This window comes from Oncorhynchus tshawytscha, linkage group LG05, assembly GCF_018296145.1.
Source record: "Oncorhynchus tshawytscha isolate Ot180627B linkage group LG05, Otsh_v2.0, whole genome shotgun sequence".
Lineage (NCBI taxonomy): Eukaryota > Metazoa > Chordata > Actinopteri > Salmoniformes > Salmonidae > Oncorhynchus > Oncorhynchus tshawytscha.
In genome coordinates this window covers 69,856,990-69,884,951 of record NC_056433.1, presented here as the reverse complement: position 1 = coordinate 69,884,951, position 27,962 = coordinate 69,856,990, and the positions used below count along the sequence as shown (strand labels likewise).

The 27,962-nt window shown below is 44.1% G+C and overlaps 3 protein-coding genes across 3 annotated transcripts; all 3 read right to left on the bottom strand.

Moving 5' to 3' along the window:
- Window positions 1-179: 179 nt before the first annotated feature.
- Window positions 180-12,149, bottom strand: taf4b (TAF4B RNA polymerase II, TATA box binding protein (TBP)-associated factor). The gene is made up of 16 exons (XM_042322307.1): window positions 11,647-12,149; window positions 10,771-11,439; window positions 10,335-10,468; window positions 10,024-10,131; window positions 9,685-9,846; window positions 9,289-9,411; window positions 7,163-7,252; window positions 6,820-7,035; window positions 5,925-6,060; window positions 5,506-5,590; window positions 5,164-5,333; window positions 3,836-3,966; window positions 3,158-3,283; window positions 2,801-2,857; window positions 1,590-1,697; window positions 180-797 (listed from the first exon to the last, which is right to left on the bottom strand). Exons 2-16 carry the CDS (start codon window positions 11,426-11,428, stop codon window positions 651-653), a joined length of 2,451 nt encoding a protein of 816 aa, XP_042178241.1. The 5' UTR covers window positions 11,429-11,439; window positions 11,647-12,149; the 3' UTR covers window positions 180-650.
- Window positions 12,150-12,241: 92 nt separating this feature from the next.
- Window positions 12,242-15,027, bottom strand: LOC112251291 (proteasome subunit alpha type-7). The gene is made up of 7 exons (XM_024422201.2): window positions 14,791-15,027; window positions 14,313-14,439; window positions 13,941-14,065; window positions 13,274-13,396; window positions 12,952-13,071; window positions 12,660-12,722; window positions 12,242-12,569 (listed from the first exon to the last, which is right to left on the bottom strand). Exons 1-7 carry the CDS (start codon window positions 14,890-14,892, stop codon window positions 12,474-12,476), a joined length of 756 nt encoding a protein of 251 aa, XP_024277969.1. The 5' UTR covers window positions 14,893-15,027; the 3' UTR covers window positions 12,242-12,473.
- Window positions 15,028-17,924: 2,897 nt separating this feature from the next.
- Window positions 17,925-25,491, bottom strand: rad54l (RAD54 like). Its single transcript, XM_024422199.2, has 18 exons — window positions 25,318-25,491; window positions 24,823-24,909; window positions 24,609-24,719; window positions 24,411-24,471; window positions 24,135-24,270; window positions 23,849-23,918; window positions 23,404-23,692; window positions 23,074-23,198; window positions 22,648-22,798; window positions 22,346-22,472; window positions 21,820-21,894; window positions 21,381-21,514; window positions 21,065-21,175; window positions 20,510-20,633; window positions 20,328-20,406; window positions 20,063-20,242; window positions 19,688-19,851; window positions 17,925-19,516 (listed from the first exon to the last, which is right to left on the bottom strand). Exons 1-18 carry the CDS (start codon window positions 25,318-25,320, stop codon window positions 19,315-19,317), a joined length of 2,229 nt encoding a protein of 742 aa, XP_024277967.1. The 5' UTR covers window positions 25,321-25,491; the 3' UTR covers window positions 17,925-19,314.
- Between the last annotated feature and the right edge of the window lie 2,471 nt (window positions 25,492-27,962).

Here is a 27,962-nt window from a genome sequence, read left to right as displayed (position 1 = left end):
CACAACTCTGACACACATTTCCACACACACCCTGAAGGATCACTATTTTTCCCTCCAAGTGACAACCTAAAAAAGGTATCAATTATGAAGCATAACATTTTCATGAAAATGTGTGAGTAATGTGGAAATAAACAAAGAATCCCTGATAGACTGTAAAAGTACACAGTACGACACTCAACTAGGGTTTGCTATTAACTTATATTAAATTGTCACAGGTTTACAATCATCAGGTCAACCATGAAAACATCTAAGTAAAGAATGATATTATTGGCATGAAACTGAAAAACAAGGAAGGGTCAATGACCTCAACACAGAACACTCTGAATCACACTAAGGGCAGAGGGTCACTGCTTCAGGCTGTAACACAGAGCTGACTTCTACTGTTATGACCTCTTCTCTCACAGAGTTGCCCTTCTCAAAAAGTGTAATATAAAAATGTTTGGTCCTGCCAACCTGACTACAATCTTTTCTCTCTCAGCATGAATCAGCATTCAGTTACATTGCTGACTGTGCTACAAATTGTTAGAAAATAAAATACATAACAAAAATATCAAAAAAATAAAAATAATATACATCTGAAAGAGTGGTAAGGCACACAGAATCTGGCACAAACGGTGGGGGAGAGACGGATAGTTTGTGTGTGAGAGATACTATCTGAGCAGGCCCTTGTAGAGAGTGAGAGAGTGTCGTAGAGGAGGGTCCTGTTCCAGACAGAAGAGTAGGTCCCTCAGAGAGACCCCAGTCACTCTCTGAACCCCAGCCCTCTGTAGTGCTGACATAATGCCACCTGGCCCCACCTGAGAGAAAGGGTGGGGGGGTGAACACCAACAAAGAGAGAAAGAAAGATGAACGGCCCAACAGATAAAGCTTTCATCCTAAACTTTTCAACATGACCATTATGCCAAACAGCTTCCCTTCTCCCCCCGCTGTTTCTCCTTCAAATTCTGGCACACAGAGGTGATGCCTTAGAGAGCAGAAAGGAAGGCCCTGTAGCGCTACAAAGGAAAGAGAGAGGAGGCAGGAGAGGAAAGCTCCTCAGGCTGCAGGGTCCTCTGGGTAACGCAGTTCAAAGGCAGTGGTTAATGTGTTCAGTTTACAGAGCTTCATCTCTAAACCCATCGCCTGCAGGGCCAGGGAATTAAATAAACTCCGTTCAATTAGACACTTTAACCTAAACTAACAGTCCTGCGCATGTCTGCTCCTTCGCGTCACAGGTCTGGTCTCCCCTGAATGTTGTTTCTTATCAGTGACACTAACACAGGTGTTCCTCATATACGCACCCCCTGCCCACCTGGTAGACCCCCTGCCCACCTGGTAGATCCCCTGCCCACCTGGTAGATCCCCTGCCCACCTGGTAGACCTCCCCCTGCCCACCTGGTACACGCCCTGCCCACCTGGTACACGCCCTGCCCACCTGGTACACGCCCTGCCCACCTGGTACACCCCCCACCTGGTACCCACCTGGTACACCCCCTGCCCACCTGATTTCAAAGATTGAAAATCTGCCACAGATACCATAAAAACACTGATAACCAAGAACCTCCATCCACTCTCTTCAGTATAATAACGCACACGCATACTGTACATACCTGGTTTCCATTGGAGTCCAGTGGTCTCTTCCTGCGAGGCCCAATGGCAGCCAGGGCAGTGAGGTTGGCTTCTCTGTGCTGCAGCTGAGCCTGCTCCAACTGCTGGAGCTACAGAGAGAGGGAGGGGGGTGTTATAAAGCAGGGTTTCCCAAACTCCCCCCCCAACTCATTATCCATCTTTGTATATTTGAGTTAGCTATGTAGTGCTAATCTAAAAAATGTGCACCCCTTGGGGTCCCAAGACAGAGTTAAAGAAACACTGCTCTATAGGATGGGAAGTTGAATGCTCATAAAGTATTAACTGAAACACTGAAGCTAGGGTAATTTCCATAAAACGATATACAGTGAGATATACAGTGAGCCAATAAAGAATCACACTAGCCAAATCTCAACCAATTAATGTATAATGTTGTCAAGGTCACATAGAGACAACCTCACACACACACACACCGTAGGTGTTCTAATTTGATTCCACTTTGTGCCTGCCGCAGGCCTCAACTCCAGCCCCAGAAACAGGCTCCATTAAAATTAGCTCCAATTACAGCTGTACCTTCTCTGGGGCTTGGATGTGTGTGTGTGTGTGTGTGTGTGTGTGTGTGTGTGTGTGTGTGTGTGTTGGTGTGTAGGGTGAGTCTGAACACCCACACAGACTGGGTATGCAAATGAAACTATTTTGTTGATTTCTGCTGTTGCCGTGGAGAGACCTCTGGGAACATGGTTGCCGTGAGCGATCCACCAACGGAGAGAAAACAACCTCAGTCTCTCCTCCCTCTTTATTACCAGTACCCTACCGCTGGCTCTGTCTCATCTAGCTACAGCCTCAGCCCCTACAACCCCCTCAGCCAAACATCACACACAATCTGATTTACTAAATTAACAATTAGTCTAAGAAATAGCAGGCATTATAGAATTCCCAAACATTACTAATAAAAAGTATATATTAGGTTGGATGTGGAAAAACTTTTCGAAAATGCTCCACCACTGTGCTATAACTTTGAAGAGGAGAAAGAATCTAAAAAATGAAGCTAATTTTGCAGCTACCAGTAACAGCAGAGCCTTAATGAGCTGATATGTGTGTGTTCTACTTGTCCTTCCCTGGGGACAGGCTTCCCTCAAACTGTTTGGAAATGACAGTCTGATTGAATGGTTAAAGCTGACGTGACGCAATTTCAAGTAAAGCAAGCGCACACACAATAACATAACACACAAACCTCTTTGGCCCGTTGTTTCAGTAGTTGCTGGTCTGGGTCATCGGTGTTACAGCGACTCTGTGAGGCAGAAAAGAAACAGACAGATGTTGACCGTCTGGAGGCAGCAGGGTTCTACAATGGTTCATCTAGACCAGACAACTTAAGTAATCATGAGCAGCCATGTCCTCAGCATACTATAATCATACAGTCAATATTTGTTTTTCATTCCAAGAACTTAATACACAGTAGCTAATATGAATAATGTAGCACCCATCACTCGCACTCATTCACCACAAAATGCTAAATACTCAAAATCATTTATGAGTAGCTTCTTGACCCCTTGTCAAAACTGAAACCCCATTAGTCTGCAACATGTACCCTGGCAACGCGGAGCAGTGTCTCCCTCTCCTCGTCGTCTCTCCTCTGCTTCTCCAGACGTTCCAGCTCTTCCAGGAAGTGGAGCTGGGAACGCACATCACTGGTCTGAACGTGACTGTAGTCCTCCTACACAGAGAGACCATGAGGATTCTACAAGAGCTGTAGTACAAGTTGTGAAATGCTGTTACAGTTGTATGTGTATTATGAGGGCATCATACTGATAATAATGGTGTAGTGCAGGGTTTCTAAACTCCTGGAGAGCTTCTGGGTGTGCAGGACTTTACTCCGGCCCTTCACTAACATACCCGATTCACCTAATCACGGTCCAGCAGAGAGAAGTGCTTGATAAGTTGAATTTTCCAATTGGGTGTGTTACTGCTGGGCTGGAACAAAAGCCTGTACTCCAAGTAGCTCTCCAGAAGCAGAGTTGGAGACCCCTGTTGTATTGCTTGTGTATAATATAGTGATGCCAGGGTAGGGCTGTTGTAGTGTGTATAATATAGTGATGCCAGGGTAGGGCTGTTGTAGTGTGTATAATATAGTGATGCCAGGGTAGGGCTGTTGTAGTGTGTATAATATAGTGATGCCAGGGTAGGGCTGTTGTAGTGTGTATAATATAGTGATGCCAGGGTAGGGCTGTTGTAGTGTGTATAATATAGTGATGCCAGGGTAGGACACCTTGAGGGCAATCTTGCGATGCTGTGCCACCACTGTGACTTTCTCCAGCAGGTCTCTGAGACGCTCCTGTGTGGCATGAGACACCAGACTGACCACGTCTGACCCCACCTCGGACACTCCAAACTTCTCACCTGAGAGAGAGAGCGATGGAGAGAGAAGGCGAGAGAGTCCAGGTGGCCATTTGATTAATTGTTCAGCAGTCTTATGGCTTGGGGATAGAAGCTGTTAATGAGCCTTTTGGACCTAGACCTGGTGCTCCGGTCCCACATGCCGTGCGGTAGCAGAGAGAACAGTCTATGACTTGGGACTTCCTCTGACACCATCTAGTATCTAGGTCCTGTATGGCAGGAAGCTTGGCCTCAGTGATACACTGGGCCATACGCACTACCCTCTGTAACGCCTTACAGTCATATAAACCTTTAATTCGGAACATTTTGACATCGCCACTATGCCACACTAATTCCAGTCTCCTCATTTCTCCTACAATTCTGAAACACTGAGGCGAGAGGGAGAGATTCATTGTTTTTTGTATCTGAGGTTAAGAAAGGTCCATTTCTAGTCAACATTGCTCCCTGCAGGTGACCAGAGGCATGACGCCTATCTAAAGCACAGAAGGAGTGCAGAAGTTGTACATCTTTACTGGGTACCAGTGTGGAGGATGTGTGTGAGCAGTAGAGGATTGTGGGAAAAGAGAGGGATTGTGGGTACCAGTGTGGAGGATGTGTGTGAGCAGTAGAGGATTGTGGGAAAAGAGAGGGATTGTGGGTACCAGTGTGGAGGATGTGTGTGAGCAGTAGAGGATTGTGGGAAAAGAGAGGGATTGTGGGTACCAGTGTGGAGGATGTGTGTGAGCAGTAGAGGATTGTGGGAAAAGAGAGGGATTGTGGGTACCGGTGTGGAGGATGCGTGTGAGCAGTAGAGGATTGTGGGAAAAGAGAGGGATTGTGGATACCGGTGTAGAGGATGCGTGTGAGCAGTAGAGGATTGTGGGAAAAGAGAGGGATTGTGGATACCGGTGTAGAGGATGCGTGTGAGCAGTAGAGGATTGTGGGAAAAGAGAGGGATTGTGGATACTGGTGTAGAGGATGTGTGAGAGTAGCAGCGAGGTGGATTGTGGGTAGAGAGAAGGATTGTGGGTACCAGTGTGGAGGATGTGTGTGAGCAGTAGAGGATTGTGGGAAAAGAGAGGGATTGTGGATACTGGTGTAGAGGATGCGTGTGAGCAGTAGAGGATTGTGGGAAAAGAGAGGGATTGTGGATACTGGTGTAGAGGATGTGTGAGAGTAGCAGCGAGGTGGATTGTGGGTAGAGAGAAGGATTGTGGGTACCAGTGTGGAGGATGTGTGTGAGCAGCGGGGCTGGGGACAGGAAGGGTTTGTCCTGACAGGATCGCTCCACAGAGCCCATGAGCCCAGAGTTGGTTGCTAGGATACGAGCATTCTCCTCGCTCACGTTGACCCCAGCCATGGAGGCCACATCGTTGATGTCATCCTCCTCCCTGAGGTAAGCAAGTAAACAGAGTTAACAGAAAAAAATCTACCTCAGACAAACAAGATAACTCGGGTCTGGCTTAGAGTGAATTAGCGTTCAGTGAATAGCTATAAAATATTTGGACCCTCCATACATTCTGGTGCAGTATAACAGGCTCTGGTCATAAATGTATGTGTTACCTGAAAGAACCAACACTGTCCTTGAAGGCGTGTCTCTGGGCTGGAGGCGGCGGGACAAGGAAAGGAGTCCGCCTGACAACAGCACCTAGGGGAACAACAAGGAAGATGAGAACACAAAGTAGTGAGGAGAAAAAGGCCTTAGTCAGTTGATGTGTAAGGTGTGGTTGACCTGTGTTGTGGTGCTGTGTGTGTGTGAGACTGTCAGGCGAGTGTGGTTCTACCTGTGTTGTAGTGCTGTGTGTGGTTCAACCTGTGTTGCTGTGTGTGTGTGTGGTTCTACCTGTGTTGCTGTGGGTGTGTGGTTCTACCTGTGGGTGTATGGTTCTACCTGTGTTGTTCTACCTGTGTGTGTGTGTCTACCTGTGTTGTTCTACCTGTGTGTGTGTGTGTGTGAGACTGTCAGGTGAGTGTGGTTCTACCTGTGTTGTAGTACTGTCCTGACTGTATGACCATAGGTTTGGCCAGGCTCCTGTTCTGAACAGACAGGTATGTACGGGCCGGGGCGGGGTTTGTCACAGCAGGCTTATACACCACACCTCTAGGCCGCTGGATCACCTGTGGTGGGGCAAACACAACTCAGACTGAGCCTCGAACACAATTACACAAACCATTCACAAACCAGACCATCTGGACATGTATATGATCTACTCAGGGATTGAAGAATAATGCTGAGTGTGATGCTCCTAAAACTCCAAACAAGCACAACTACATCCACTCATACAGAGCTGTTTGTCACACTGTTAATTACGTAATCAACATTACAGGAAATCTGAATAAATATTGCCACAAGTTTTCCCTCTGAAGGTGAGAGAGCTGTGTGTGTCTCTGTCTGCAGAGGGAAGTCTGTCTGTGTGCAGAAGAGAACAGATGAGAATCCTCATTTTGGGAGCAGTAGCTGTAACCTAGTTAGTCCTCAGCCTAGGCTCTTAACGGAATTAGGCCTAACCTCAGGGCTCCGTGTGTTAGGAGAGAGAGAATGAAGACAAAGTGCAGAGAAGAACTTTGAGAAGTGAGCTGCCTGCTACACAACAGGGACTCTACATCTATATTGCACTTTAACTGGATTACTATGTAAACCTCAGGTACCGGTACATTATACAGGGTTGGAGTCGCCAAGCCCAGAACTTTTGAATGGATATAGACCGGAGAATATAGGAGCCCTGACCTGGGATCATGCTTGGCGTTTGTGTGATAGGTATATGTGTGATCAGTAGGATAGGCATGATTGGCATTTGTGTTGAATAAAATGGATAACTTATATCCTGACGGAAACCTCTGCCTGATGCTTGGGTAATCATTGAGAGTCTGGCTTACTAGCTGGGTGGATTTGATTGACTGGCCACTAGCAGCACTGAGGTGGGCAGGCCTAGAGTTGGTGGAGAGGAGGGTAGGGGTGCGGCCTGCAGTGGGGGCCGGGGCTTTGGAGGCCGGGGCCTTGGAGCTGGCTGGAGCCTGTGGCTTCGGTTGGTCAACCTCCTGGATGAAGAGCTGTGGGTTGGGGGTGAGCTGCCGCACAGCTGGGAGACTTTTCTGGAGGTATGGAGATAGGAGTGAAGAGGAAAGAGAGAGTGAGTGAAGAACAGAGAGAATGAGAGGGAGATGAATAAGGAAGAGAATGTCCCATTTGTGTGTTGGTGTTTCTCTCTGATCACATCACCTTGAGAAAGGGTACCAGGTAGGGCTGGGGAGAAGACTTGAGCTCACGGTAGAGTTGGTCAGTGAACTCCTCAGGTTCAAGTCTCCCATCCTGGAGGAGAAAAGAGAGAGACAGGAAAAAGTGTGTATGAGAAAGCATTCGAATGTGTGATTATTTAAGTAGTGTGAGCATGCGAGTGTGCTTTTCCCTGGTTACCAACCCGGTTAAACCCCTATTAAATATCATATTTGTACATTCACACTTCACGATTAACAAACAGACCATATTACATTTTAAGTACACAATGCTGAGCTGTTATCCTATAAGTGTTTCAAATTTCCCTTCTATTTTTCCTTTACTCTATAATCCTGGGCCACAGGTTTGACTCCCTACTTAAACATTTTCTTCACAGGAAGGCCACGGCACACTTTACTTTGTCATTATTGGAAGGCATGATTTATGTATTTTAGTCTTACTCTAAAATGTTACAGTATATCCTCCTGAGACCCAGTACGGCGTTTTTGGTCCGTATTTCTAAGCCCACTGAGTTAGGTCCTGTTGTACCTTAGAGGACATGTTGGGCTTTTCAATGAGATCACATTTGGGGTTGTCACATTAATCCTTTTTTAGTTCTGCTTCTTCAAAATGTCTACCATCACAATTAGCACATGTTTTGGTATGTGTGTGGTTGTGTAATTATAATTGTGAGTTTGATATTCAAATAGTTTCTAATAGGTAAATACAGTACATTTGGAAAGTACTCAGACACCTTCCCTTTTTCCATATTTTGTTACGCTAAAACCTTACTCTAAAATGGATTAAATAAATGTTTTCCCTCATCAATCTATACACAATACCCCATAATGACAAAGCAAAAACGTATATGTAAATTTAAAAATAAAATACCTTATTTACATAAGTATTCAGACCCTTTGCTATGAGACTAGAAATTGAGCTCAGGTGCATCCTGTTCCCATTGATCATCCTTTATATTTTTCTACCACTTGATTGGAGTCCACCTGTGGTAAATTCAATTGATTGGACATCATTTGGAAAGGCACACACCTGTCTATATAAAAAAGGTCCCACAATTGACAGTGCATGTCAGAGCAAAAACCAAGCAATGAGGTTGAAGGAATTGTCCCTAGAGCTCCGAGACGGGATTGTGTCAAGGCACAGATCTGGGGAAGGGTACCAAAACATTTCTGTAGCATTGAAGGTTGCCAAGAACACAGTTGCCTCCATCATTCTTAAATCAAAGAAGTTTGGAACCACCAAGACTCTTCCCAGAGCTGGCCGCCCAGACAAACTGAGCAATTGGGGGAGAAGGGCCTTGGTCAGGGAGGTGAGCAAGAACCTGAGTGCCACATATGAAAGAGCTTCAGAGTTCCTTTTGTAGAGATGGGAGAACCTTCCAGAAGGACAACCGTAACTGCAATACTCTACCAATCAGGCATTTATGGTAGTGGTTGGACAGTAACCACTCCTCAGTAAAAGGCACGACATCCCGCTGGAGTTTGCCAAAAGGTACCTAAAGGACTCAGACCATGAAAAACAAGATTCTCGGGTCTGATGAAACCAAGATTGAACTCTTTGGCCTCAATGCTAAGCGTCACGTCTGGAGGAAACCTGGCACCATCCCTACGGTGAAGCATGATGGTGGCAGCATCATGCTGTGGGGATGTTTTTCAGCGGCAGGGACCGGGAGACTATTCAGGATCGAGGGAAAGATGAACGGAGCAAAGTACAGAGAGATCCTTGATGAAAACCTGCTCCAAAGCCCTCAGGACCTCAGACTGGTGTGACGGTTCACCTTCCAACAGGACAACGACCCTAAGCACACAGTGCCCAAATTATTTAAGGACATAACATTCATTTTACCTTTACTTTCTGACAAATTGTATTATAAAATAATTGAATTTTCCCAAAAAATGTGAGCATACACTACCTTTCAAAAGTTTACCACATTAACAATGTCTACACTGTATTTCTGATCAATTTGATGTTATTTTAAATGGACAAAAAAAAACGCTTTTCTTTCAAAAACAAGGACATTTCTAGTTAAAGCCAAACTTTAGAATGGTAGTGTACATTATAGCTCGGTATTTGTATCATTTATTTTATACTGTGTGTGTGTGTGTATATACCAGCAGGCTCTTGACGAGTTCTCGGACGTTCTTGGCCATGTCAGCAGAGTGGGTTCCACTAGAGGCCAGCTTGATCAGCGTCACTAGGAAGTTCTTACACTTCTTCACATTCTCCAGGACCTCCTGAACAGAGAGCATAATGGGAGATGTCAGAGGTCACACTGAGCAACAGAAAGACATACTAACCTTGGGTGTATCCAGGTAAGTGAAATGTGTCAATAGAAATGCAATGAATAGAGCTGACAAAATTCCCCACCTACCTGGCAATCATTTTTATTTATTTTTTACACTATACATTTCTATTTGAACTTTCTGTAGCATTACACCCTAATGAACATGACCCAGAGATATGCTAAACAATAGCTTTAGCCAATCCCAGTCAGCGGTCTGACTCACAGGTGTGATGGTGGGGGGTGTGGCCCTGGGGGTGTTGGTGGGTTTGGTTGGGATGATGAGAGGGCCAGGAGAACTGGTGACTGTGACAGGGGCCACTGGGCGGATCATAGGCCTGGGGATCTGGATCTGGCCTGCAGGAGGGGTCGGAGCAGCCCCTACGACCTGGAGTGAAGCAGATCAAAACACGCATGCAGACAGAAAATGGTAACTGAAAAGTCATAGTTGTAATGTCCAATGTTACCCCACTAAATTAACCACTCTTTATCCACAAATCAAACCATACCTGTAATTAAATAACACACTGAACCAGACCTTGTCCATTGGTTGAGACCAGCGTACCTTAACCATGGGTGTACTCTGTGCTGTGGTCACATGGGGGCTAGGAGGAGGAGGCACTCTGATCACACCTGGATTCTCAGCTTTTCTCACGACAGTCGCTGCAGACACCTTTAATGACATAACAGCTGAATCTGTATCCACAGTAAGGCGGAAATCCAGTGCACAGCCCTAACACACACACAGTTACAGCCCTAACACACACACACACACACAGCTACAGCCCTAATATACACATTCATCTTCCAGGTAGGTACATAGTATGATAAGACCCCTGTCACAGGTTAACACACACAGCCACCCCCCACACACACCTGTGTGGTTGGTGGCCTAGGGCTAGGAGAGGTCCCAGTGCCAGGAGTTCTGGCTGCGAGGCCCTGGGCTGCAGCCAAAGCTTGTTGGGACACCAGCATCAGTTGGCCACTGTCACTACGGATGAGCACCATGCCTGTCGACAGAACAGTGTCTGTTAAAAAGTGCCCCTTAAGACGACCTCTACACACTTTGCCAGCTAATCTTTCATTGATTCATTGTGTCCTCTCTCCTCCTCAAAATGCATTGGAGGAGAAGGTCCAAGGGGGGGGGGGGACCTTGGAACTTCTCCAATAAGGTTTGAGAAGATGAGTGGTTGTGAGGAATTGAGGAAAGATGAATCAAGATCCACTACCTCATTTGCACTTTTATCACTACTCCTACCTCCCTTCATTTTGCTTTCAATCAGTTCCAGGTGATGCCTGGTCAGGCACTCACCTGGCGGGATATGAAAGTTGGCTGGAAGCTGGACAGACGTGGTCTGTGGGGGTCTGATCGATGCAGCTGGTTGCTGAAAAGTTGTTGGTCTTGGTATGGCTATCACTGCAGCCTTCCCCGGTGCCTGGGTCGCGGTGGCAACTCGAGTCACCGCTGGTCCCAAAGGAGAGCTCATGCGCACCGGTGGCTGTGCGCTCATGGTCACCGTTGGAGAGCTCACTCTCGGTCCCGCAACCATTGGAGAAATGGGTCTCAGTCCCGTGGTTATCATGACCACCGTTGGAGGCAGGTTGCTCACGACTGACTTTATGGTTGTGGATGACGTGACCGGTTGAGTGCTCGCCTGGACAGGTGCGACAGTCACGGTTGCGGTAGTAGGTGCAACATGCATCACGGACAACGGAAGCTGGGTGGCACTGGATCCATTATTTGCGTTCTGTGGCTGGGTTTGGGCAGGGTCGGGGTCTTTCGTTGTACCTTTCGAAATGACGGCGGGTATTGCAGGGCAACTGGCAGAAGGTGTCGGGGCTTTGACTGTCGCTCCCACCTGCACAATAGTGTCTGAGATATTCGCGGTTCCACTGCCACTGTTTGCCGGGGAGGCACTTTTCTCTGCCTGATTTGGAGTTTCATTTGCGGAGTTTTCGGTGGTTGGCATGACTTTGAAATCTAAATTGAAACATACAATAACTTAGTTTGCAATAATATCTCTCAGATGACCTCACCATAGCAATCCTTTGGTAGTTGCTTTTTTTCCGCTAGTTAGCGGGCAACTGACTAGCACCACCAATAAACAGCAAGTGGAACAGGTCTAGTGAATTGTTGGAAATGCCAGTCTAGGAATCACAGAAAAACATGAAAAATAGCAGGTTTAACCTTAGTCGTGTTCATTCATCTTCAAACCCACGCGCCCAGTAAGTGACCATGAATTTGTAGCCATGTGGAGCGTGCATGCGGAGTCTGCACTGCGCTCTGAAAGCGCGAGTGATTGTTATACTGTACTCTCGTTGGCTGGTTTACGCGATGACGCAGAAATATGAGCCACCTGCACGCGATACCGGTGTTTCCTGGAGAATAAATGCTGACTGGAAGCCAAGCATCCCCAAAGGTTGAACTATACTCAATTTCACTACATCAGTTCTGGAAACACTGTGTACACCCATTATTTGCACACAAAAGTTAGGCTACAGCACATTTACATTTGAGTAATTTAAGATGCTCTTATCCAGAGCAATTAGGGCTAAGTGCCTTGCTTTCGGTTACTGGCCCAATACAAAACGAAATTGCCCAATGCAGTACTATTTGCAATCATCCATAATGAAAATTTGCATCTCTTGGTTCTATTCTATTTCCTATGTAAGCAAATAAGAATGCACTGCACTCACATCTCATTAACCCATCAGGTCAACAATGCCTAAGAGTAACAGTTATTTTGCAAAATGGTAATGATACCCCTTTGAGCAGTCAAAAATAAAATCACAATCTTTATTATTCAAGGTTCAATTTATAAAAGCATTACTTGAGTCCAATGCTTCAGTTCAGGGTCAGAATAATGTGCTAACAACAGTAGTAGCCACACTACAGAACAAAATATATAAAATGGAGACGAGTCTGTGTCTAGGATAAAGGGGGTGTTTGTTCACCCTTATTGAAGCCTATCCTCACACAAACTGAAAACAGGTCATGTGACAGACTAGTTTGATTTATGTAGATTTTTTCGGCTTCTTTTTCTCTGCCTCCTCCTCTTTCTCCTTCTCGATTTCAGCCACAAGGGTTTCAATTTCTTTAGACTCCAAAAGCTGATAAAGATGTACAAAACAGGGAATTAGTAATGATTTCAAATGAGAATTAATTGTTCAGTTAACTGCTTTTAATGTTTGTGTGTGTACCTTCAGTGGCTGATTCCTCCTGATCACTGCCAGCTCAATGTTCTTTCCTCCTGACTGAACAACCTGTAAGCATAGGGTCAGGAGGTAAGCATGTTCATTACCATCAACACCCATTAGTGACTTAGTTGCCCAATTCACATTATAGGGTCAACATGAACCATATTGTTCCCGGCTCAGATATTTTCATTTCCAGAAACTATGGTAGATGGGTAATCAGGCCAGCCTAGTACAGCTTGCCTTGTTGGCCTTCTAGTGTGAATCAAGCAAATGTTAGTGCCTTATGTTAGCCTACCTCCAGCAGGGCTTTGATGGCCAGCTTTATAGCCTCGTTGTCAGTAGCGATGGCCTCGTCTGTGTAGTTCTTCTCCAGAAACTCCCGGACAGTCTTTGCACTGCGACCGATAGAATTGGCCTGCAGGGGAGAAGGTCGAGAGAGGTTACACAGAAAATGGAACACTAAGAATAAACCACACCCCCAAAGCAAAAAATTCACCAAACAGATTGGATAATGCCAGCATTAGTGTGCGGGCCTTTGTGTTATGTTTTCTACCCATTTAGCAGGATAGCAGAGTGTGATCTACTATACATAAGAGAGAGGACAGTGTTATACACACCTTCCAGGCATGATATGTTCCAGATGGGTCCGTTTGGTAGAGTCGTGGGGTTCCATCGTTGTCAAAGCCCACGATCAGAGCAGAGATACCGAAGGGTCTGCGTCCATTACTCTGTGTGTAGCGCTGAAGGGGGGGATAAAGAGAGAGACTCACACACTTACTCAATGGGTTTGACTGTGAGAGACTCCCATATCTACTGGGTGAAATTCCACAGTGTGCCATCAGAGCAGCAAGATTTGTGACCTGTTGCCACGAGAAAAGGGCAACCAGTGAAGAACACGCACCATTGTAAATACAACCCATATCTATGCTTATTTATTTTATCTTGTGTCCTTTACCATTTGTACATTGTTAAAACACTGTATATATATATATATATATGACATTTGTAATGTCTTTATTGTTTTGAAACTTCTGTATGTGTGATGTCTACTGTTAATTTTTATTGTTTATTTCACTTTATATATTATCTACCTCACTTGCTTTGGCAATGTTAACACATGTTTCCCATGCCAATAAAGCCCTTGAATTGACTGCCTGGATCATGTTCATTAGGCACCCAATGGAAGAAAACTGAATGAAACCAGGATGACTACCACTACCAAGAAACATTCATTTCTATGGCAGTGAAGCATGTTCATACCAGTGTATTTTGCATGCAGTCTACCTGTTTGAGTGTGGCAATGTGGCGTGTGATATACTCCACAGTAACAGGGTCCTCTACAGTAAGCCGGTGGCTCTGACACTCCACCCTGGCTCTGTTGATAACGATACGAGCATCGGCCGTCAGACCTGGAAGGACAGAAGAGAGGGACAATGTCTGAGTCACAACATTCTACATTTCAGGCCTTTTACTCAGAACTGACACAAAATACCTGCTTTTTGACTAACAAAACCAGTTCTGCATCTGAAATCAAATCAAAGTTTATTGAAAACCAGTGAGAACTACAGCAAGGCTCAATACAAACTAGCTAACTAGGCGAATCAGACTGATAACAGGTGGTTAGGACTGGGTGTGTGAGTAAATGGATGGTCTTACCTGCAAATGCCATACAGACATGATCATCAAGTGCACATATCTTGCGTACAGTCCTCTCCTCTTGGAGTTTAGCTACAGACTTTTTCTCAACACCCAAAACGACAATGTCTTTCCCTCTGATGCCCACCTGCACAAAATAACAATGATTAGTCAGCATATTACCATGTTCTGAAATGCGCATTGCGACTGCAATAAAGACAACGTTGAACAAAACCTGTTTGCTAGCTAGCTGGGCTAGTTGGAGGGTTAGCAATTACATGCAAGTCATGCTGTACCCGCTGAATGTGTATCTCGTTGTTAGCAAGTTAGCTATATTGAATAATCATCTTATCTAGCTAATTCAGCTATCAATTGTCAGCTCAAATTCACAAAGCAAATGAAGTAACGTTCTGACATATGCAAGAGTGAAAAGTAACTAAAGATAACGTTAGCCTTGCTAAATTGGCTAGCTAACTTAGCTAGTAGTAATAACACTCACCGCAGTAGAGCCTTTTTTCACAGCCTCTTGTGCATATTCCACTTGAAACAGGTGTCCATCGGGGGAAAATACTGTTATAGCTCTATCATATCTAGCGGCCATCTCTAACCAATAAGAAAAGTTAAAATACGAAGAAGTATTCACTTGTTAGCCAAATAAACCGCTGAGGATTTTGACTGGTACAAATCTGCGCATGCGGTTCAAGCTACACACCGGTGGTTGGACAGAAAGGACTAACCGGACGTCCACGAAACATCAATTTGAAGAAGAGATATTTTACAATTAAATGGCAAACTAGTTAGCTATTTTGAGGTATTTCAGTGGTGAAATTAATTGAACCCATGTGTTTGATATCATTCCACTACTCTGCTCCAGCCATTACCACGAGCCTGTCCTTGCCAAGGACTAGACCCCCTTTTTTCCATTTTCTCCTAAAATGACATACCCAAATCGAACTGCCTGTAGCTCATGACCTGAAGCCAGGATATGCATATTCTTGATACCGTTTGAAAGGAAACATTTTGAAGTTTGTGGAGATGTGAAATTAATGTAGGAGAATAACACATTAGACCTGGTTAAAGAAAATACAAACAAATTTTTTTTTAAATTTTTTTGTTCCATCATCTTGCTAGAGAAAGCAAGAGAAAAGCCATACATTGAGAAAGGATTATAGGTGTAATCTAGGTGTTGTCCACAAGATGACAGCAGTGTGTGCAAAGGTTCAGACCGATCCAGTGAAGAATTACATCATTACACAATAGCTTGTATCAAGTCTGCCAGGAGTTCGCCAAAATGTTCCGAATTGGTCACTTTTCCATTTAATAAGGTGCTACCAACCTATGCTTGAAGAAGATATGCCTCAACTGTCAGTCATCACATGATGTACTGGACAAGAAAGCTTTTTTAAATATTTTTTTTTACTTTATTTAACTCTTGGTAAGTGTCTCAGCTATTTTAGCTAATTGTGGTGTGTTTGTAAATGCATTTACAATACATGAATTGGCTAGTACCCAACCCTAATTAGTCAATTAATTGTACTTGGTTCAAGTGAAGAAATTCAGATTTACTGAGCCTCAGTGACTATCCCTTAAGAGGATACAATTCTAAAAGTCTAAATATCTTAATTAACAATTTGTTACTATTATAAAGTATGTGGACACCTGCTCGTCAAACATCTCATTCCAAAATCATAGGAATTAATATGGAGTTGGTCCCCCTTTTCTGCTATAACAGCCTCCTCTTCTGGGAAGGCTTTCTACTAGATGTTGGAATATTGTCACGGGGACTTGCTTCCATTCAGCCACAAGAGCATTAGTGAGGTCGGGCACTGAAGTGCGATTTGGCCTGGCTCGCAGCCGAACATCCCAAAGGTGTTAGATGGGGTTGAGGTCAGGGCTCTGTGCAGGCCAGTCAAGTTCTTCCACACCGATCTCAACAAACCATTTCTGTATGGACCTCGCTTTGTGCACGGGGGCATCATCATCCTGAAACAGGAAAAAGCACCTTCCCCAAACTGTTGCCACAAAGTTGGAAGCACAGAATCATCTGATGTCATTGTATGCTGTAGCGTTACAATTTCCCCTTCACTCGAACCATGAAAAACAGCCCCAGACCATTATTCCTCCTTCACCAAACTTTACAGTTGGCACTATGCATTCGGGCAGGTAGCGTTCTCCTGGCATCCACTAATCCCAGATTCGTCCGTCAGACTGCCAGATGGTGGCGCGTGATTCATCACTCCAGAGAGGTGTTTCCACTGCACCAATGGTGACGAGCTTTACACAACTCCAGCCGACACTTGACATTGCGTATGGTGGTCTTTGGCTTTTGTGCGGCTGCTCGGCCATGGAAACCCATTTCATAAAGCTACCGACGAACAGTCCTTGTGCTGACAGAGGCAGTTTGGAACTCTCGCGCTTCAGCGATCCCGTGTGTCCTACCACGTTGTGGCTGAGCCGCTGTTGCTCCTAGACATTTCCACTTCACAATAACAGCACTTACAGTTGACCAGGGAAGCTCTAGCAGGGCATACATTTGACGAACTGACTTGTTGGAAAGGTGGCATCTGATTACTGTGCCGAGTTGAAAGTCACTGAGCTCTTCAGTAAGGCTGCCAGTGTTTGTCTATGGAGATTGCATGGCTGTGTGGCTTAAATAGTAGAACGCACTAATTTTAACCTTTATTTAACTAGGCAAGTCAGTTAAGAACAAATTCTTATTTTCAATGACGGCCTAGGAACAGTGGGTTAACTGCCTGTCAGGTAGGGGGGTTTGAACTTGCAACCTTCCAGTTACTAGTCCAACGCTCTTTGTGGAACTCTGTAGCAGAGTGCATCTCCATGGAGAAAGACCTGAGGGGTTAAGAGGACATTATAACATTTGGTCCCAGCTGTAATAAAATAATTTAAAAAACATAATATACACTACATGGCCAACAACGTCACCTATGGGCACAAACCCACCGACGCTGGACCAGACAGGACTGGCAAAAAGTGCTCTTCACTGACAAGTTGTGGTTTTGTCTCACCAGGGATGATGGTCGGATTCGCGTTTATTGTCAAAGGAATGAGCGTTACACCGAGGCCTGTACTCTGGAACGGGATTGATTTGGAGGTGGAGGGTCCGTCATGGTCTGGGGAGGTGTGTCACAGCATCATCGGACTGAGCTTGTTGTCATTGCAGGCAATCTCAGCGCTGTGCGTTACAGGGAAGACATCCTCCTCCTTCATGTGTTACCCTACTTGCAGGCTCATCCTAACATGACCCTCCAGCATGACAATGCCATCAGCCATACTGCTCGTTCTGTGCATGATTTCCTGCAAGACAGGAATGTCAGTGTTCTGCCATGCCCACCAAAGAGCCCGGATCTCAATCCCATTGAGCACGTCTGGCACCTGTTGGATTGGAGGGTGAGGGCTAGGGCCATTCCCCCCAGAAATGTCAGAGAACTTGCAGGTGCCTTGGTGGAAGAATGGGGTAACATCTCACATCAAGAACTGGCCAATCTGGTGCAGTCCATGAGGAGATGCACTGCAGTACTTAATGCAGCTGGTGGCCACACCAGATACTGTTACTTTTGATTTTGACCTCCCCTTTGTTCAGGGACATATTATTCCATTTCTTTTAGTCACATGTCTGTGGAACTTGTTCAGTTTGCCTCAGTTGTTGAATCTTATGTTGATACAAATATCTACACATTAAGTTTGATGAAAATAAACGCAGTTGACCGTTTCTTTTTTTGCTGATATATATATATTAATGTGCCCATGAGTTTCTAGTAGAGACCACATGGTTCAAGAGAAAATAGCCTAATTAATGGGGGATGGGGAAGCATCTAATCATCAATGGCATTATTTTCAGTTAACTCTGCAACTCTTCCCACTGATTTTCTTCACAACAACTTCCGCCAGTTAGACTCCAAAACATTGGCAAGAAATACTGTAAATATAGAAATATATATTTCATGCTGAAACCCTCATATTAAACACCAATGGTTTATATTTAGGATAATGTTTTACAACTGTCACTCTATAAAATATTTTACATGTGGTAAGGCCACACAAAGGGCCAGAGGTTATTATGCACCTGTACAAGTCTTAAATACGCAAAAGTGCCACTAGCTGTCTTGATAGATTAGATTATGTAGAATCCTCCAACATTCTGGTAGTTCACTGATAAACTGGAAATACATCCAGTAGTATATCCTTCCTTTACCACCCTAGTCAAGACTGTTGCATGCCTGAAGCCAAAAATAACTAATAATAAGTGGCCTTATTTGGCATTTCAAATGAAATAATAATTAACTTTATCCTAATTGTGTGAAAAATAACAAAAATGCACCATTTCCTTTATATTGTTCAGCTCACCAATGTTTGTTTGTTACCCTTTACTCAGCATCTATGTTATTGTTTACATATTGCCATGTTTAATGCAGCATCTGCAGCCCTTAAATAATTGTTTTGTTAATATCTTGTTTGTTGAATTGCGAACACTTGTCCTGGTTCAATAAATCCTGACATTAGTGAAATTGTCAGTTCTTTACAAAACATTTTCATTATCAAGGGAAAAAAGTATACGATTTAACAGAAAACAATAACATTTACACTGTGGGTACAACCCAAAAGACTGTAAAGAGAGATGTGTGGACAACTGCAGGTAGGATTGTCTTTCATAAGAAGAAAACGGTCTTCAATATGGTTATTACTCTGTTAAACACCCTTATAAAGAGTATGGGGGAATTCAGCCGTGAAGCCATCACGATAAGTAGTATTCCCATCATAAGAGGTCTGTTTTCCTAGGGTCCGTGCAATCCTGGGTCCTTAGGACATCCCTACCACATTGAAATTTAAAAGGGGTAGCGGTTTAGGGTACGGACATCCCAAGGATTCCAGACAGCACAGACAGTTTTCCTGGGCCCTCTTGTCCAGTAACGTTGCTCTTATGTGCTGGTTGGCCGTCCTTGGTTCAGGGCTAGGCCTTCTCATCAAATACCATTACTCCTGGTTGTCTCAGACCGCATGGCTGTCACACAACCCCTCTCTGGTCCTCGTGGGAGCGCTGGTGGAAGACAAAGGAGATGGCAGCGTCCCAGGAGGCCTGCAGTATGGGGTCTCTCAGGCCCCTCTTGTCAGAGCAGTGTTGCCACTGGGACAGGTCACAGGTACAATCAGAGTCCTCAGGAGGGGGCCGCACCTGTCGCCCATTCACACAGCGCCGACAGCGGAACCTGGCAGGGGCACAGGAGACAGAATAGTTAACATTAGTGAACTCTTCCAAAGAGGGAGGATGTAACGACATCCAAGAATTGACCGCAACCATCTTTAAATTACTGTCAATGGGCTCTGCCTACTGCTGCGAACTGTGTTTGTACCGGTTTTGTGTGTGTGTGTGTGTGTACCTGTCATGCGTGTCACTGGTGGTCTCCTCACTGAGATGAAAGAGTTCTCGTAGCTCCCCCAGAGAGAAGTGTCTCTCCACATCCTGCTCTTCGTCCACCACACAGCTGCTCAGAGCCTTCTTATGGGCCTGCCTCTGAAGGATCTTCTCCTCAATTGTCCCTGTCTGCAGGAACACACATTCACACAGAGCAACTGTCAGTCATACACGTGACTTAAAACACCATTTTGATAGTTCAATTGCAAATAGCACCATGCTCCATACCGAGGTGAGTCTCCCCTCCCTCCCCAAGCACTTGGAAAAGCGATATAAATCAAATGAATAAATTGACACCACTTTTCAGTATGATCCTCTAGTCATTCTCTGTTCTACTCACTGAAAGCAGTCTGTAGATGTAGCAGGTCTTTTTCTGTCCGTCTCTCCAGACTCGAGCCATAGCCTGCTCGTCATTGGCTGGGTTCCAGTCAGGGTCAAACATCACCAGGCGATTAGCACCAATCAGATTCAGGCCACACCCCCCAGCTTTGCTGCTCAGCATAAATATGAACTCTGGGCTCTGAGTAAGAGAGATGTCATGTAAATACTTATGATCAAACAAACTCTTATAGCAAGATGCCATTTACAACATGTTCACTACCTACAGATGGGCTGTTGAACCTCTCCACTATCTTTGCTCTCTTCTTGATGGACATTGTGCCATCAAGCCGAACGTAGAGGTATCTGATCAAAAGAAGAAAGTGGTTTCTTTCCATTCTCAAAGTTCATTTTCAAGAATAACTGAAAACAATGGATGTGACAGCTCCTGTGTCAGTTCCTTTCTTACCTTCGAGTTCGACAGAGCTTCTCAAAGAGGTCCAGTGTTTGTGTGTAGTTGGAGACCAACACCACTTTGTCACTGGTGGTGCTTCTGGTCATGGCCAGGATATAGTCCAGAACCAGCATTTTACCTGGAGGAAAGATCAACGTCATTATAGATCCCATATTAACAATGGGGTGATTATAATTCATTATAAAATCAGGTGGTTCAAGCCCTGAATGTTATATCAGACTGTATACCATTGGTATGACACTTTTTTTGTTTGTAACCTGTTTATAATAGCAATAAGCCACCTCTGGGGTTTGTGGTATATGGCCAATGTACCATGGCTAAGGGTTGTGTCCAAGCACTCCGCGTTACATTGTGCATAAGAACAGCCCTTAGCTGTGGAATATTAGACATATACCACACTCCTCAGGCCTTATTGCTTATTTATAAGGGGATAATACTGTACATGCTCATGACAATGCATTAAAAAACAGCATCGTAATGAATTATATCTGCGAGTTCTAAGTGTTACCTGTCCCTAATCCTTCCAAAATGGAAATAATGTGTTCTTACCAGAAAGCTGTGGCTCCACAGCCTTGGTGGAGTATCCTGTAGGGAAGAGATTCAGGGCCCCATCGAAGCCCTCATCCCGCTCCACACACTTATCATAGATGAGAGCCGGGTCTGGGAGGCAAAGCAGAAATAAGTCACAATACAACAGACCAACAAACACTGACGCAAAACCAAACAGCTAACAAATGGATATCCACACAACAACAACAACGTTGTGTCAGGACAGTAATGTACATGGGAGGACTTCACTAATAATAAAATAAAGACAATACATATAAGAAAGCACCAGTTGATTTGTTGTCATTTGGACACTTACGGTTACAGAGCTTCTTGAGAGAGGTGATGGAGGACAGAGAGGAGACACTGATCTTGCCCTGCTGCTGCAGTGTCTGTAAGGGCTTAGCCTGCCTCAGGAACAGTTTATACAGCTCTGACTGGAGGGGGGTCAGCCTGCAGAGAACACGTAAATATTAAGCCGTGAACAATACAGGCTTTTAAATCTTTCCACTAAATGAGAGTGCCTTGATTACTTCTGGAAGTTTGGTTGCACAAAGACTTTTTTGGTATTGTTTACTATCCAACATCAACTTATTTTTATAGTATACATTTGCAATTAGTTGAACCACGACACCATTATTTGTGACACTAAACACACCTGTTAATTACCATCAGAAATACCATTATCAGTGGTCAGTTGCAATCAATACATATAACAAATCTTAAAATGTAAAAATACATGAAAACGGAAGAGTGACCTGCAACAGACGACCTGCTCGATCTTAACAGGAAGATACTTTGAGAGGATGTCTGAGGTTCTCCGAATCAAGCATCTAAAACCACCGAGGAGAGAAAAATATTAAGTATAGGGCTGTTACGATACCAGTATCACAAAAGTTTTTCCATGGTAAAAATGAAAACACGAAGCAGACCAAACTCTCTGGCCCTTTAAAAACCTACTGTATGTCAAATATAGTGTGCTATAGAAAATATAAAATGGGAGTCTGGATGACAACATAAGGATTTTGGTTTTCCTAAAGTTTCATGTTTTGCTTCCTTGCCACGATACTAACGAGTATCACAAACTGGTATTGTCCCGGACATATTAAGTAGTTAAGGTTTGCCTGACTAAAGTGACCGACTTGCTCACTGTGTACCATGTGGGTCTGCGCTTCAGCCAAGCTAAGATATATTAGGCAGATAGTCTGAAAATACACATGACCATAAAGATGTCCATTGTGTTGTAGGTAAACTATTAAGTCTTCAGCAAAGTGTGAGGTTTACCCATTGACAATGCTGATCAGCTCCTTGAGTTTCTCCTCTCCAGCCTGCCTGTCTTTGTCGCTGGCGTCTGCATCACGACCCTTCAGGATGGGGAGCTCAAAACGCTTCTTAAACTCCTGGGCTGTTCCTGAGAAGGGAAAGAAAAACCACACGAGGACAGTTAGAAGGCAGAGAAGGGGAGATCTAACCGACCTCATTTAACATGTCTCTCCGTCTATTCAGAAAGCATACATACCTTAGAAATTTTCACATCAACTTTTTATAGAATTTTGTCCATTTGCCTCCATGTAGTGTCAGCTTACCCAGGATGCCAGCGTTGACAAAGTGCACCAGACTGAAGTATTCCAGCAGGTCATTCTGAATGGGAGTGCCTGAGATAAGCACCCTCCTCTGGGCACTCATAGCATTCAGAGCCTGGTACGTCTGGTTGTCCGAGTTCTTCAGCCGATGACCCTACAGGGTGCACAAGGAACAAGGTGCTATTGGCATAACCACGTTAAATCAAATCTGGAAATGAACACAATATATTACAACTATTACTACTTGTATATGGGCCATTTGAGGATAACATCAATCCAAAACCTAAGCAAAAGCCTAAGAACCAGGACCTGTGTTCATAAAACATAGAGTAGGAGTGCTGATCTAGGATCGGTAATTAACAAGTGGGGACCTGATCCTAGATCAGCACCACATTGTGAATATTGGCCTACATCTCCTCGTCACGGTACCTCATCACAGATGACAAGTCCCACTTTTCCTTTGTGTAGAACTTCAGCATGAAGCCGGAACGTCTCGTATGAAATGATCAGGATTGGAGTAGGAACCCTCAAGCCATGCTGGGTCATGAAGTTCACTGTCAAGCACATAAACCCAGTTCACTGTCAAGCACATAAAATGTTAACATTGAACTGGGTTTACGTTATTCTTATTTATTTAGCCTGAATAGTCCACTAAGTAACAATTGTCACCGTTTCTCCAGGGAGTCCTGGGAACAACCATGCCATGGCTAAAAGTATTGCCACAACAGGAATAATGCTTAATGGTCAAAACAAACCTACCTAGTTTTTTGTCTATCTCCTCCTTGGATCCACCATCGATGGCCACCGGTGTGATGCGTCCGCCCAGCCACTTTCCCACCTCATTGTACCAGTTACGAACCAAACTGGAGGGTGAAACAACAATGGCCTTGTCTATCTCAGGCTTGGCATCAGGACTCTGGCGCAGCAGGGTCCACATGAGGGCAATACACTGCAGGGTTTTCCCCAGCCCCATCTCATCAGCCATGATGCAGCCATACGAGTCGGCAATACGTCTCCCGGTCACACAGTCCCAAAGGAATTTCACTCCCTGACAGAATACAACAAAATCTGGTTATTAGAAACAAATGTATACACAAATACAATTAAGTGTGCTCTGGGCCCTGGTCAAAACTAGTGCACTATATAGGGAAAAAGGTGCCATTTGGGACACAGAAAAGTATCAAGATTTACAAAGAGACTGTACCTCTCTCTGATGGGGTCTGAGGACCTTTCCAAGGACTGGATCCACGACAACATGTACAGGCAGTTTATCTCTGCACACAGAGAGACATATTAATAAACTTCTACTACAACATGTCATTTTGTGCAAAGTTATCACCAAAAGTCTGATCTTTATAACGATCTGAGACAGTAGCTGAGCTATTGACTTCACATCACCATGTTTTTCCTAATCTCTCCCTACCATAATTGTGCTACGGACTTCACAGCAACATTTTCTAATCCCTCCCTAAATATTGAGATTAACTCACTTCTCTGCTTTTATCAGCTCATGAGCGCTCAGCACTGGAGGCTCATAGAGGACCAGTGCACCGTTTTCAAATGGGTCGTGAAGAGACTTCCGTACCCCCGCACGCTTCAGTCCTAGTGCTCTTATCCCCAGAGAGCCTATAGAACAAACACAATACCATTGTAATAGATAGATCCATTACTTAGCATAATATACTGAGACTGTTCCTAAAGATAGTCATATAGAGATATGTGGAGAAGACCTAGGGTAGCAACATTGATTTGACATATTTACTTACCTGTGTAATTGGGGATGGGGATTTTAAAAGGTTTTGAGAGAATACTTCGAATTAAGGCTTCCTGTAAAGACAATACATCCATGAACAAAGTACTTCAAAATGATTGGCATGTCTATAGCAGCATTATACTGATTGTTTGTGTAAGCACATGCCACACACTTGTCAAATTCATTTATGCGTCAAAATGACCATACTCACATGTGCATTGCTGTCTACACATACAGGCTGGTTGGTCAACTGTGTCAAAGGCTTTCTGAAGGGAGAGATATAGCTTTCTCTGCTTTCATTTCCTCCCTTCCTTATTTTGGTCTGAAACAACATGTTGTGTTAACCGATCTGCTTGACAGTGAAATATAAGTAGGACATCATAGTCAAAATGGATGAGTATCTGATCAACCCAAACATAACTTACATCTTCTTCTGGATTCCAATCCTCATCCTCGGACGAATCTCCTCCATGCTTCCTTTTGGCAACCTGGCTTGGTGCTAGGCTTCTCCTCTGTCATGACATAATACACATTTGAGTAGACCATTTAATGTCACAAATCATTTTCTCTCTGCTCCTCCTTATGTCAAAATAAATGTTCCCCCACAAGCCTCATGCATATATATGGCGCACATGTAGGATTTTTGTTGTTGCCATGAGGTGAAGTAGAGACAAAAGGGATTTGTCAGGTGAGGAAATAGAGAACCATTCAGAAAACATGTCTGTTCGCAGTTTGGATTATTGTAGATATGGTGTCTCAAATTCCACGCTGCATAAGGACCAACCACCAAGGAAACCGGTAGAGTGAGATCAAATTTAATTGTATTCAACATTCTGGCTATGCACTGCGCTAACTAGCTAACGTTAGCGAGCTAGCAACTGCTGCTTCGACAACAAGCGTATTAGCAACGAACTACTTACCATTTTCCTCGTCTCTGGTGATCAATGGGGTGGTTAGGATATGATAACTGCTGTAGATGAATAGTTAAGTTGACCAAATATACATGACAGTTGCTACAACAATTGATTAGCTAGCTAGCTAGACTCCCATGTTTCTCCGTGGTTTGTTTACGTCTGTTAAATATCCCGCGCGCAGGTTGCACAATCATATGGCGACCGTTAAGGCTCAAAAAATAATTATCGTTTTGGAAATACAGTGTGGGAAAAAGCTCATAGGCCATCATTGGCCACCAGGGGACCTACTGAGACAAGCTATGCAGCACTCAGTTGACAACACATTACACATGTGAGATTATAATGTTGAATGGCAGTTTTATTCAGTAGTTATATCAGTATCCATTTTTTTTCATGATTAAAAGCATGTGTCTAGCTGTGTCTTCTTTATGTTATGTTGTTGACATCTGCTCATAGACCACAATTCACAGAGCTGGGAAACCCTAACAAATACTGAATTCACCTTTCACCAGTGTTGCGGTAATTTAACTATATTGTAGCTTGGTGGTATTTGAACTAAATTCAAATCTAGGTAGTGTTTTCAGTAGTTTTAATAACTTTTTTTGCCATGTTAGCTAACTACTGTAACTACACGACCTTTTTTCTGAAAAGAAAATACAGGTGAAGTAGGCAATCTTTTCCTTTTTTGCATAAGACCTGCATAAATCTCACTTGAAACATGTTTTTGGGTGTTTAATAGGCTAAATTACAGACTATGTTAACGTATGACCCAAACGTGATCTGCCCTTGCAATTTGCAGTCTATGACAATTTTTCACTAAATAGTTTGGATGTAGTGAACTACTTTTTCAGAGCTTAAGTAAATAATATGTTTCTTAAGGGTAGCTGTAGTGTAGCTTAACTTCTTCCAGTGTGAAGTGATTGGTAGCTTGATGAACTATATTTTCAGAGTAGCTTCCCCAACACTGTCTTTTACTGAATTGATTGCTAGGTAAAGATTATGCTACTTCAAGTGTGAAAAGCTTAAATATCTTTATCATCACTGTTCATCTCTGTGTTTGGGCATCTGTAGCACACCTGTGTTAACATGGAGTTAATGTTCCTACAGCCAGTGCAGATCTCCCATTCACATGTCTGATAAGAAACATAAGAGTTTCCATAAACTCTGCAAGGTTTCTCCACAGCCTCCCCTTATCCCTTGTAAACCAGGATCAGGGAACATGGGGGCAGGGCAGAGCTGGGTGTGGTAAGGTGAGGTGAGGTCTAGGTAACCACTGACCTGGCCGGCTGCCACAGTGTGTGCATCCCAAATGGCACTTCATTCTCTATTTAGTGCTCTACTTTTTACCAGGGTCCATGGGGATCTGGTCAAAAGTAGTGCACTATGTAGGGAATGGGGTTCCATATGGGATACAAGTTGAGGGTTTCCCAATCAGCTTCTGTTTTATTGTGGTCGGTCTTTCTCTCATGCAAGGCTATATGGGACGTGGGCAGGTGAAAGAACAGGTGATAAGATCCAGGGTCAGGTTCCTATTTTAGACACCTGAGTCATTATCATTATCTCTGACTGAGTCTAGACTAAACTAGGCTAATCTGCAGCATCACTGACTGAGTCTAGATTAAACTAGGCTAGTCTGCAGCATCACTGACTGAGTCTAGACTAAACTAGGCTAGTCTGCAGCATCACTGACTGAGTCTAGATTAAACTAGGCTAGTCTTCAGCATCACTGACTGAGTCTAGACTAAACTAGGCTAGTCTGCAGCATCACTGACTGAGTCGGGACTGAATTAGGCTAGTCTGCAGCATCACTGACTGAGTCTAAACTAAACTAGGCTAGTCTGCAGCATCACTGACTGAGTCTGGACTGAACTAGGCTAGTCTGCAGCATTTCAATTCATGTGTTAGATTTGGCCCTGGTAGCTAATTACAACACACTATTGTGACAGTGCCAAAATCAAGTCGCTGTTTTGGTTCTGGGGCCGAGATTAGAACACATTTTAGTCTCAATATTGTGAAGACATGCAATGGTGATCAGAATGGTTATATCATATGAAAGGCCTTTGATGCGTGTATGTGTATGAGTTTACTGCCCGCGTTCTGCCATGGTTGCTCTTCAATGGTCTGAGTGACAGGGCCTCAATTGGAAAAGGAGTTCCCACAGGAGTTTTTTCAATAAGCACAGAGCCAACACCACGTTCTGCACGTCTCTGTAAACTACCACACAAGGCAAGTCTTGTTCTCTTATCCAACACCATCAAACTCTTGATAGACCGTTTCTCTTGCATGAACACCTTTACTGTTAAGATAAGACACCTTTTTAAACCATGAGGCAGGCCCCAGTGTTGCCCAGTAATGCCCCACTCTGTATGACAATGTGCTGTCATCTGTCTATGCCACAGCACATTGCATGACTCACCGATTACACACAGTCAGCGTGAGGACCTGCTCTAGGAGGTGCAAATCTACATTCTGATCTCTTTACTGTACCCCTGAAGAGAGAACACAGTGTAATAATAATATCTCACAGCCACAGGGCAGGTGGCCAAACAACTTGAGCTCAGGCAGGGTGTAAATAGTCCAGTGTTTTGGGAATGAAGAACCTGCCTCCTGTTCAATCCATTAACAAATACATGGGAGAAACAAAGAAGCCA